The sequence below is a fragment of the Melanostigma gelatinosum genome (genome assembly GCF_949748355.1).
Source record: "Melanostigma gelatinosum genome assembly, chromosome: 20".
Lineage (NCBI taxonomy): Eukaryota > Metazoa > Chordata > Actinopteri > Perciformes > Zoarcidae > Melanostigma > Melanostigma gelatinosum.
The window spans coordinates 21,287,785-21,300,542 of record NC_136653.1 but is presented as its reverse complement, the minus strand read 5'-3'; the positions used below and the strand labels follow the sequence as shown (position 1 = coordinate 21,300,542).

At 38.0% G+C, this 12,758-nt stretch overlaps 1 protein-coding gene across 2 annotated transcripts in view; it reads left to right on the top strand.

Moving 5' to 3' along the window:
- The window catches only part of fars2 (phenylalanyl-tRNA synthetase 2, mitochondrial), a 314,225-nt gene that overhangs the window by 83,031 nt on the left and 218,436 nt on the right, over positions 1-12,758 (top strand). The window contains exon 11 of one of the 2 annotated variants that reach the window (XM_079292254.1): positions 373-430. The exons of the other annotated variant lie outside the window; for it this stretch is intronic. Within the exon in view, the coding sequence (XP_079148380.1) occupies positions 373-379 (7 nt within the window). The 3' untranslated portion in view covers positions 380-430. Of the gene's footprint in view, positions 1-372; positions 431-12,758 lie in introns of those variants that run through there. 2 annotated transcript variants of the gene reach the window in all.

Here is a 12,758-nt window from a genome sequence, read left to right as displayed (position 1 = left end):
TCTTGATTTATTACCTCAGTAAACATTGTAAACATGAGTTTATGTCTCAATCTCTAGTTTCAAGTCTTCTTCAATACAGCATGATGTTCATTTAGTACATTATGGTCCATTTAGAGTCACACAGACCATAAAGCAGGGGATGCTTTAGGGCGGGGCTACACGTGATTGACAGGTACCAGAGATGTATACGGCGTCTCTACGTCTCCTCCTCAGTCCAGATGTGGTCACTTCCTGTTCACTGGACAATGCTAATCAGCTGCTAACTGTTGTCAAACTGTTTTTAGTTATTTTACAATAAATCTGATTGATGGCCACACACACACACACACACACACACAGGAAGTCCAAATGCCACTCTATCTTCTCTTCCAGGCATTAAATGGCTTCGCCTGTCACTCCAGTCAGCCATGCAATGAATTCTGGGAAGCTGGTGAGTTTTTACACGCACACGCACACACACACACGCACACGCACGCGCTCACACACACACACACACACACACTAATCTGAATGCAGCTCATTAGCAAATACACTCCTACTGTCTCACACACAGCATAATATCAGCGCTCTGTCAGTGTGACGATATGCTGGCTTAGGCTGCAACGATCATACACACTCACACACACTCACACACACTCTCACACACACACACACACACACAGAGTTAGAGGCAGATGCCATCCTGCCAATCATGTGGAGGGAGGCTGTCTGCCTCCGATGACTGCTCGTCACTCTGGTCGAGTTAAAACTGAGCTCTGACAGTTTGAGGCCATGCTTACAGGTTACACACACACACACACACACTTGAATATTTAATCACTGAGTGTTTTTAGATTTCAGATGCTTCAGTAAAAAGTAACTCAATGACACAAAAGAGAAGTTGTTCAGATCAAAGTAACCTCGATACTCTTCATACGTTATGACGATTGTATTCGTAAAGAACGTCTTCAAGCGATACGCAGGAACGCTCGTCTAAAAGTAAGACGAGCCGACGAGCATATATACGAGTATATATATATATATATATATACATGTATATATATATATATATATATACATGTATATATATATATATATATATACATGTATATATATATATATATATATATATATATATATATACATGTATATATATATATATATATATATATATATATACATGTATATATATATATATATATATACATGTATATATATATATATATATATGTATAGGGTACATGTTGAGCTCTATAAAGCGGTTGTTCACTGGCTCTTCTGTCCTTCAGATGTCACCCTGGGACAAAGTGGCAGATTACTTTAAAGACACCTTCACACCTCCTCACACACACACACACACACACACACACACACGCACACACACACCCTCTCAGGTGAGGTCCTGGGAGCTCCACCCTCCAGTGTGTCTGCTCACCATTGATTGGTTCTTGCACAGACACAGAGTGAGCTCAGCCACAAACGGACGTCATGAGTCCTCGTTGGTCCTCTGGACTTCCGTCACTCACACAGATATCACGTCTGATTCAAGCGCGCTTCAAGGAGCAGAGGTCATGTTCCAACTGACCGAGATTGTTTCTGGGTGAGAATGTTTGAAAGCGTCTTTTAGGATATTTATTCATTGTATTTCATGAATGTTGGTTTCAGTGTTTCAGGTTTAAAGTTCAAGAGGAAGATTTGTGTTTGTTTCTTTTGGATTCTTTGTTTCAAAGATGTTTATAGACGTTAAAGCTGATTTCAAGTTGATCACGTTTGTTTGTTGAAGTCTATTCAACTACGTTTCCGATGTTTCAGAAGTATTTAAAGTCATTGCTGGTCTCAATGCAGCCATGTTTCTGTTCCATCGTCCTCCCCCAGTGCATGCTGGGAATCATGAATAAATGTCCGGCTGTGTGTGTGTGTGTGTGTGTGTGTGTGTGTGTGTGTGTGTGTGTGTGAGAGAGAATCATTCCAGCTGTGACACGTCACACACTGTTTCATAGAAACATCTGACTTCTACATTTACATTTACACGTCTAATACCCCCAGAATAACTTCAGATGATTTTATGAGAACAAAAAGTAAATTCGACCCCAAAAGACACACACAGACACACTCACACACAGAGACACACAATCTCACACACACACACACACACACACACACACACACACACACTAATTTACAACGTTAACCACGTGTTTAAATGCATTTCCCTCTGAAATTAGCTGAGAATACGTTGCCGTATATTTTAGACACTTTTGTTCCTGCTGAGTTTCATCTTTCAGATCAATAAGAACAGATCAGTCTCATCCGATCAGCTTTTAAAGGGACAGTACGATGAGCTTTTAAAGGGACGGTCCAATCAACTTTTAAAGGGACGGTACGATGAGCTTTTAAAGGGACGGTACGATGAGCTTTTAAAGGGACGATACGATCAACTTTTAAAGGGACGGTACGATGAGCTTTTAAAGGGACGGTACGATGAGCTTTTAAAGGGACGGTCCAATCAACTTTTAAAGGGACGGTACGATGAGCTTTTAAAGGGACGGTCCAATCAACTTTTAAAGGGACGGTACGATGAGCTTTTAAAGGGACGATACGATCAGCTTTTAAAGGGACGGTCCAATCAACTTTTAAAGGGACGGTACGATGAGCTTTTAAAGGGACGGTACGATGAGCTTTTAAAGGGACGGTCCAATCAACTTTTAAAGGGACGGTACGATGAGCTTTTAAAGGGACGGTACGATCAGCTTTTAAAGGGACGGTCCAATCAACTTTTAAAGGGACGGTACGATGAGCTTTTAAAGGGACGGTACGATCAGCTTTTAAAGGGACGGTCCAATCAACTTTTAAAGGGACGGTACGATGAGCTTTTAAAGGGACGGTACGATGAGCTTTTAAAGGGACGGTCCAATCAACTTTTAAAGGGACGGTACGATGAGCTTTTAAAGGGACGGTACGATGAGCTTTTAAAGGGACGATACGATCAACTTTTAAAGGGACGGTACGATGAGCTTTTAAAGGGACGGTACGATGAGCTTTTAAAGGGACGGTCCAATCAACTTTTAAAGGGACGGTACGATGAGCTTTTAAAGGGACGGTCCAATCAACTTTTAAAGGGACGGTACGATGAGCTTTTAAAGGGACGATACGATCAGCTTTTAAAGGGACGGTCCAATCAACTTTTAAAGGGACGGTACGATGAGCTTTTAAAGGGACGGTACGATGAGCTTTTAAAGGGACGGTCCAATCAACTTTTAAAGGGACGGTACGATGAGCTTTTAAAGGGACGGTACGATCAGCTTTTAAAGGGACGGTCCAATCAACTTTTAAAGGGACGGTACGATGAGCTTTTAAAGGGACGGTACGATCAGCTTTTAAAGGGACGGTCCAATCAACTTTTAAAGGGACGGTACGATGAGCTTTTAAAGGGACGGTACGATGAGCTTTTAAAGGGACGGTACGATGAGCTTTTAAAGGGACGGTACGATGAGCTTTTAAAGGGACGGTACGATGAGCTTTTAAAGGGACGGTCCAATCAACTTTTAAAGGGACGGTACGATGAGCTTTTAAAGGGACGGTACGATCAGCTTTTAAAGGGACGGTCCAATCAACTTTTAAAGGGACGGTACGATGAGCTTTTAAAGGGACGGTACGATCAGCTTTTAAAGGGACGGTCCAATCAACTTTTAAAGGGATGGTACGATGAGCTTTTAAAGGGACGGTACGATGAGCTTTTAAAGGGACGGTACGATGAGCTTTTAAAGGGACGGTACGATGAGCTTTTAAAGGGACGGTACGATGAGCTTTTAAAGGGACGGTACGATGAGCTTTTAAAGGGACGGTACGATGAGCTTTTAAAGGGACGGTACGATCAACTTTTAAAGGGACGGTACGATGAACTTTTAAAGGGACGGTCCAATCAACTTTTAAAGGGACGGTACGATGAGCTTTTAAAGGGACGGTACGATGAGCTTTTAAAGGGACGGTACGATCAACTTTTAAAGGGACGGTACGATGAACTTTTAAAGGGACGGTCCAATCAACTTTTAAAGGGACGGTACGATGAGCTTTTAAAGGGACGGTACGATGAGCTTTTAAAGGGACGGTACGATCAACTTTTAAAGGGACGGTACGATCAACTTTTAAAGGGACGGTACGATCAACTTTTAAAGACACGGTACGATGAGCTTTTAAAGGGACGGTACGATCAACTTTTAAAGGGACGGTACGATGAGCTTTTAAAGGGACGGTACGATCAGCATTTAAAGGAACGGTACACCCTAAAAACATGTATTCTTCCTTTAGCCTGTCATGCTATTTATCATTCGTGATTGTTTTTGTGTGAAAAGTACTTTTGGATAAACTCAACAGCTAGTTCTCTTCACAGAAGTCGTGATATCGTGACTCTAATAATAGTTTATATAAGTGGACGCTGTCATGGTGACGTCACTCACTGGTTTGTGGATGTTATAAAGCCCCGAGTTTGGCAAGTTTGCCGTCGCCATCTTGGTTTTTATTAACCAGTGAACAGGAAGTGACCATATCTGGACTGAGGAGTGACGTAGAGACGCCGTGTACGTCTCTGGTAGCGACCTGTCAATCACTGTGTAGCCCCGCCCTAAAGCATCCCCTGCTTTATGGTCTGTGTGACTCTAAATGGAGCATAATGTACTAAATGAACATCATGCTGTATTGAAGAAGACTTGAAACTAGAGATTGAGACATAAACTCATGTTTACAATGTTTACTGAGGGAATAAATCAAGAGAGAAGTTATGGATTATTTTTCGTAGCTTTATGAGACGAGTCTACGTAACGTGATCCAGCACAGCTTTGATTTTAAAGTAAGTCCTGAAATGATTAAACCTCTTTGAATTGAACAGGTCTAATCGAAGAACTCTCTCTCTCTCTCTCTCTCTGTCTCTCTCTCTCTCTCTCTCTCTCTCTTCTCTCTGTATCTGTCTCTCTCTCTCTCTCTCTCTCTCTCTCTCTCTCTCTCTCTCTTCTCTTGTTGAATTGTCGACACTTTTAGTCACGATGAAGATGAAGGAACCCCCCCACCCCCCCCCCCCCCCCCCCACCCCCCACTGAGTGTGTGCTGGAAGGTTTTGACTTGATCTTTGCAAATCCACTAAATGCATGCATCCACACACCCACCCCATGTCTCCAGAGTGTGTGCGTGTGTGTGTGTGCGTGTGTGTGCGTGTGTGTGCGTGCGTGTGTGTGTGTGTGTGTGTGTGTGCATGTGTGTGTGTGTGTGTGTGGGTCGGCGGGTGAGTGACTACACCCATCTGTCCCCTCCTCCTCCATCGTCGCCTCCATATGAGACAATGAGTCTGAATGAGGACTCGGCTGAGCTTCAGTGAATTACATCATCGAACACCTGATCGATTCCAAAGCACATTACTGAATTAAGACGATTATTTTCTGTACCACAAGTTATCTTATGTTTTATGTTTAAAGAGACGTTTCGTTACATTACAGACATTTAGAAGACTTCACCACTTCAGTACTCACATTACGACAGTTATTTATTGTCTTACAAGTTTTATGAAATGTATTAAATATGCAAATGAGGCATTATGTAACGGTAGCTTTTCGTGAATTTAGTAGAAAAATAGACAGAAATACGAGCTCATAACTAACAGTGAAGGAAAAGGTTATGAATGCTGTGGATGTTGAACACGTTAAAGAGGAACTCTCCACGTCAGCAGGCTCCGGGTTAGAAGTGTTGAGCGACTGTGAGACGCTCGTCATCAGCTTCTTCGCTCTAAATCTGTATTTGCTGCTTCATAACGTCACATCATCTGCAGACGTGTTCACACACGTCTGGCTGTGAAGTTCTAATTTGGAACTTCAACAGGAAACATACTGAATAGATGCAGGAAGCTTCAGGCAAAGCTACAGCTGCTGTGATATTTCAAAATAAAGGTTGTAGAGAGAACAAACCATTTTAATGAGATTTAAATGACTTCTGATTTTAAATAAAGTTCAATCACATCAACAGAGAATCTGAAAACCAGATTCCTTTAGAGACTCGTATGTGTACAGAAGGAATATTGAGAGAGACTATTGTAGTATTCAAGTAATTTACTGCAGTAAAAGTACTATGACAAGACTGTAAAAATACTCTGTTACAGTAAAAATACTAACACCACAATTTTTTTATATTTTGTTACTTTCCTTTGAACACAGAGTTTTACTTTGGAAAGACACCATATGTATGTAAAGAGCGGAAACTGTACGCTTCCTGTGAACATGGAAGTTTATTTTGAAAATAAGTATTTTGACGCCTTCATTTTCCAGATATCACAGACGGAGACACAGAGTTGTTTCAAAATAAAATACACTGACAGAGGCCCACTTCTTCTTCTTTTTCTCTCTTACAGCAGGGCATTCTGGGAAGGGGCAACCCCACACCATCACTGGAGCGATGAGAGGATGAGACGATGGAGGATGAGGTGTGGTTGCTATGGTGATTTAACTGGGTTGTCCCCCCCGCACCTTTTCTTTCTGTCTCTTCAGCGAGTGTTTTACAGTCAGAATTGATCTGCATACTGCCTCCCTGTTCATATTTCAGCACTCCACTGTAATAGTGTGTGTGTGTGTGTGTGTGTGTGTGTGTGTGTGTGTGTGTGTGTGTGTGTGTGTGTGTGTGTGCGCGCACGCGCGCGCGTGTGTGTGCGCACGCGCGCGCGTGTGTGTGCGTGCGTGTGTGACAGCAGCTGTATCATCTGTCCTGTTAGATCTCCACACACTGAGACTTCAGAGCTTTGCTAATTAGTCCTGTTTCTTTCTGCCCCTCAAATGTATCTGCTACGGACATGTACCACATGTACTACTGTCAGTACGACTGCAGTACTGACAGTAGTACATGTGTATTACACCTTCAACTCATTCTGTTTAATGTTCTTACTCAGGGGCGTTTTTAGGACGGCGAATATTGACATAATGTGCTTTAATTCAGTTGATGATCAGACTTTCTGTTATGCTGCTAGATTGACCTTTCACTCAGTCCTGCCTCTCAAACGTGGACCGACCAATCACCGCGTAGCATGGTCCAGCTCAGGCTAAACGCTCTGTTCCATAGGCTCTCATCAGATGTTCGTGGTTTGATGGTGTAGTGGTAATGGAGCTAGTCGTGATTAAACGTTGTGTGATAGAGCAACGTTCGCAACAGTGACGCAACAGTTCCTACGATAATTTACGAAAATTAGTCGTTATATGCTGATCGTCAAATACTTTGTTAGGTTGAGGAAAAGATCGTTGAATATTTAGTTAGGTTCCGTAAAAGATCGTTGAATATTTAGTTAGGTTCCGTAAAAGATCCTGAAAATAATAGTTGTGTTTAGAAAACAATGTTGAAATACTTAGTTTGGTTTAGAAAAAGATCGTGAAATATATTAGTTATGTTAAGTAAAAGATCGTGAATATATTAGTTATGTTTAGAAAAAGATCGTGAATATATTAGTTAGGTTTAGAAAAAGATCGTGAATATATTAGTTATGTTAAGTAAAATATCGTGAATATATTAGTTATGTTTAGAAAAATATCGTGAATATATTAGTTAGGTTTAGTAAAAGATCGTGAATATATTAGTTATGTTTAGAAAAAGATCGTGAATATATTAGTTAGGTTTAGTAAAAGATCGTGAATATATTAGTTATGTTTAGTAAAAGATCGTGAATATATTAGTTATGTTTAGAAAAAGATCGTGAATATATTAGTTATGTTTAGAAAAAGATCGTGAATATATTAGTTATGTTAAGTAAAAGATCGTGAATATATTAGTTATGTTTAGAAAAAGATCGTGAATATATTAGTTAGGTTTAGTAAAATATCGTGAATATATTAGTTATGTTTAGAAAAAGATCGTGAATATATTAGTTATGTTTAGAAAAAGATCGTGAATATATTAGTTATGTTTAGTAAAATATCGTGAATATATTAGTTATGTTTAGTAAAAGATCGTGAATATATTAGTTATGTTTAGAAAAAGATCGTGAATATATTAGTTATGTTTAGTAAAAGATCGTGAATATATTAGTTAGGTTTAGTAAAAGATCGTGAATATATTAGTTATGTTTAGTAAAAGATTGTGAATATATTAGTTATGTTTAGAAAAAGATTGTGAATATATTAGTTAGGTTGAGTAAAAGATCGTGAATATATTAGTTAGGTTGAGTAAAAGATCGTGAATATATTAGTTAGGTTTAGTAAAAGATCGTGAATATATTAGTTATGTTAAGTAAAAGATCGTGAATATATTAGTTAGGTTTAGTAAAAGGTTGTGAATATATTAGTTATGTTTAGAAAAAGATCGTGAATATATTAGTTAGGTTTAGTAAAAGATCGTGAATATATTAGTTATGTTAAGTAAAAGATCGTGAATATATTAGTTAGGTTTAGTAAAAGGTTGTGAATATATTAGTTATGTTTAGAAAAAGATCGTGAATATATTAGTTATGTTTAGAAAAAGATCGTGAATATATTAGTTATGTTTAGAAAAATATCGTGAATATATTAGTTATGTTTAGAAAAAGATCGTGAATATATTAGTTATGTTTAGAAAAAGATTGTGAATATATTAGTTAGGTTTAGTAAAAGATCGTGAATATATTAGTTATGTTAAGTAAAAGATCGTGAATATATTAGTTAGGTTTAGTAAAAGGTCGTGAATATATTAGTTATGTTTAGAAAAAGATCGTGAATATATTAGTTATGTTTAGAAAAAGATCGTGAATATATTAGTTATGTTTAGAAAAATATCGTGAATATATTAGTTATGTTTACAAAAAGATCGTGAATATATTAGTTAGGTTTAGAAAAAGATCGTGAATATATTAGTTAGGTTTAGAAAAAGATCGTGAATATATTAGTTAGGTTTAGTAAAAGGTCGTGAAATATATTAGTTATGTTTAGAAAAAGGTCGTGAATATATTATTTATGTTTAGAAAAAGATCGTGAATATATTAGTTATGTTTAGAAAAAGATCGTGAATATATTAGTTATGTTTAGAAAAAGGTCGTGAATATATTAGTTATGTTTAGAAAAAGGTCGTGAATATATTAGTTATGTTTAGAAAAAGGTCGTGAATATATTAGTTGTTTAGAAAAAGGTCGTGAATATATTAGTTATGTTTAGAAAAAGGTCGTGAATATATTAGTTATGTTTAGAAAAATATCGTGAATATATTAGTTATGTTTAGAAAAAGATCGTGAATATATTAGTTATGTTTAGAAAAAGATCGTGAATATATTAGTTATGTTTAGAAAAAGGTCGTGAATATATTAGTTATGTTTAGAAAAAGATCGTGAATATATTAGTTAGGTTTAGAAAAAGGTCGTGAATATATTAGTTAGGTTTAGAAAAAGGTCGTGAATATATTAGTTAGGTTTAGAAAAAGATTGTGAAGATATTAGTTATGTTTAGAAAAAGGTCGTGAATATATTAGTTATGTTTAGAAAAAGATCGTGAATATATTAGTTAGGTTTAGTAAAAGGTCGTGAATATATTAGTTATGTTTAGAAAAAGATTGTGAAGATATTAGTTATGTTTAGAAAAAGATCGTGAATATATTAGTTATGTTTAGAAAAAGATCGTGAATATATTAGTTATGTTTAGAAAAAGGTCGTGAATATATTAGTTATGTTTAGAAAAAGATTGTGAAGATATTAGTTATGTTTAGAAAAAGGTCGTGAATATATTAGTTAGGTTTAGAAAAAGGTCGTGAATATATTAGTTATGTTTAGAAAAAGATTGTGAAGATATTAGTTATGTTTAGAAAAAGGTCATGAATATATTAGTTATGTTTAGAAAAAGATCGTGAATATATTAGTTAGGTTTAGAAAAAGGTCGTGAATATATTAGTTATGTTTAGAAAAAGGTCGTGAAATATATTAGTTATGTTTAGAAAAAGGTCGTGAATATATTAGTTATGTTTAGAAAAAGATCGTGAATATATTAGTTATGTTTAGAAAAAGGTCGTGAAATATATTAGTTATGTTTAGAAAAAGGTCGTGAATATATTAGTTAGGTTTAGTAAAAGGTCGTGAATATATTAGTTATGTTTAGAAAAAGATTGTGAAGATATTAGTTATGTTTAGAAAAAGGTCGTGAATATATTAGTTAGGTTTAGTAAAAGGTCGTGAATATATTAGTTATGTTTAGAAAAAGGTCGTGAATATATTAGTTATGTTTAGAAAAAGATCGTGAATATATTAGTTATGTTTAGAAAAAGGTCGTGAAATATATTAGTTATGTTTAGAAAAAGGTCGTGAATATATTAGTTAGGTTTAGTAAAAGGTCGTGAATATATTAGTTATGTTTAGAAAAAGATTGTGAATATATTAGTTATGTTTAGAAAAAGATCGTGAATATATTAGTTATGTTTAGAAAAAGATTGTGAAATACTTGGTTAGGTTTGAGATAAGATCGTCTTTATACTTCTAGTAACAGCGCATTTATTTTCATAGGTAACTACGAACGCTATTAAGACCATGCCTGAGCTATTTGAGTCCGATATCTGTATCTCTGCATATCTGTGTATATATATATATATATATATATATATATATATATATATATATGTTATTATCACAGGACACAGTAACCTGGTGTGTTGCAGCCTTGCTGCTCCCTCTCCTTCTATAAGTGGTTCTCCAGCATTCGGGTCAGAACGAACATGTTTGTACCTGATACATGTATATATATATATATATATATACATATATATTTGTACCTGATACACTGAGGCACTAGCGTGTGAGCTGAAAGCAGCACTCTGTTGTCGGGCAGAGTGGAGGGTTTGTGTGTTATTTGTGTGTCTGAGGACACTTTGACTTCTTGTTATTATGTTTTGATTTTGTCCTCCAGCTGCTCCTCCGATTCACCGGCAGCTATAAAAATAGACCCAAAATCTCCGTCCTTTGATTCGCCGTCGGGGTCACATGAGTAATTGGTAAACCTCTGTGACCTTTAACCTCCCAAATCAGCTGCTTGTAATATTCAGCCGGAGTTTATTGTGTTGAGTGAACGGCTGAATGTCAGCGGTGATGGTGTGGTGGGTGTAGTGCAGTTGTGTGGATGAAGCGAGGCTCCGGGGGGGAAGCGTCTTCTCTCCACTTTTAAAATGTCAGGAGAATTATTTTCTCTCTTTCACAAATTGCAGCGTGTTGGTTTTTTAGAGAGCTTCAACATTTCAACCTGTCAGATTCCATCTGTGTGATGCTGCGTCTGAGCAGCTCCCTCCAGATGAACTGGTGTTCAGCAGCTGAAGTACCGAAAGACTGAAAGCACCTCCTCATGAGGAGAGAGGACACATGAGGAGGTCTAATTGTTCCACAAAGTGAAGCTGAATACTTTACAATCGTCTTCCTCTTCTTCTCCTGAATAAACCGGATGACGTCCTGCATGTGTGCATCTGTTGCTTCCTCCTCTTCCTCCTCCTCCTCCTCCTCCTGGTGTTAACGTGCTGATGAGGCCAGTGAGCGATTGAGGAGGTGCTCCACAGATGTTCCTCCTGTGATTGATTGCTTCATTTATTGTCTGAGGGCTGAATGTAATAAACTCATTAGCACACTCCCTGGGTAGGAGGCCTGTCAGAGTGTGTGTGTGTGTGTGTGTGTGTGTGTGTGTGTGTGTGTGTGTGTGTGTGTGTGTGTGTGTGTGTGTGTGTGTGTGTGTGTGTGTGTGTGTGTGTGTGTGGTGCTGACACGACCTACAGTGTCCAGCTCCGACTCTCTGACGGTTGATTAATGGAGTGAGTCGGTGAGTCGCATCACATCAGGGTTCAGTTAAACAGCATCAACGAGGTTCTAGCTCTTGAATCACAGAGAAGGATTCAGCTGTAAATGAAGGAGAGATTAGAGCTCAACAAAGAGATGCAAAACAAAGGACAAGAGAGACAAAAGGACGACAAAGGGATGGAAAACAGATCAAAAAACAACGACTGCAAAGACTCAAATAACCACGATTACCCAAAACAGAAAAATAGAGAAGCAAAACAAAACAAAGAGATACAAAACGACTACAAAGAGGCGAAAAACAAAGACGCAAAACAACTGCGAAACACTCACAATGACTACAGAGAGGTAGAAACAACAGACGGAAAGAAACAAAGACGCGCAACTGACAATAAGACAGAACGATCACAAAGAGACAGAACAAAGACATAAAGACTTAAAGAGCCCCCCCCCCCCATTCAAAACACCCTAAACCCTCCCCTGCTCTAAAGTGTCCATGAGCAAGGCACTGTTGTGGTGGATTTGTGCCCGCCTCCCTTTGAGGAATATCTCTGTAGTAGCAGTCTGAAGCATAAAGAAACACATCGTGGTGATTGAGAGCTCTAATTTTGCGACTAAGGCGTGTAAGCCTGCAGATCAATTTCCTTCAGCAGTGTTTCTCGTTACAGCTTCTGTTCACTGCAGCACTCACTTTGTTCCACATTGATCTGGTTCCATTTCAGGCCCAAGGTAATATCACATATTTATCCAACCTGTGAATCACAGCTTATAGCTCTGACAGCAGACTGAGGTCCCACTCAGCCTCAGACCGCTAACCACAGCGATCAGGGGGGAAGAGAAACACAGGCATACCATGTGCTAGAGTAAAACAAACCCAAAGCGGCCGGAATCCAACCCGAAAACGACCAGGAAGAGAAAGAAAACAACCACAAAGAGACAGAAAACAACCACAAAGAGACAGGAAACAACCACAAAGAGACACAAAATAACCACAAAGAGACACAAAATAACCACAAAGAGACACAAAATAACC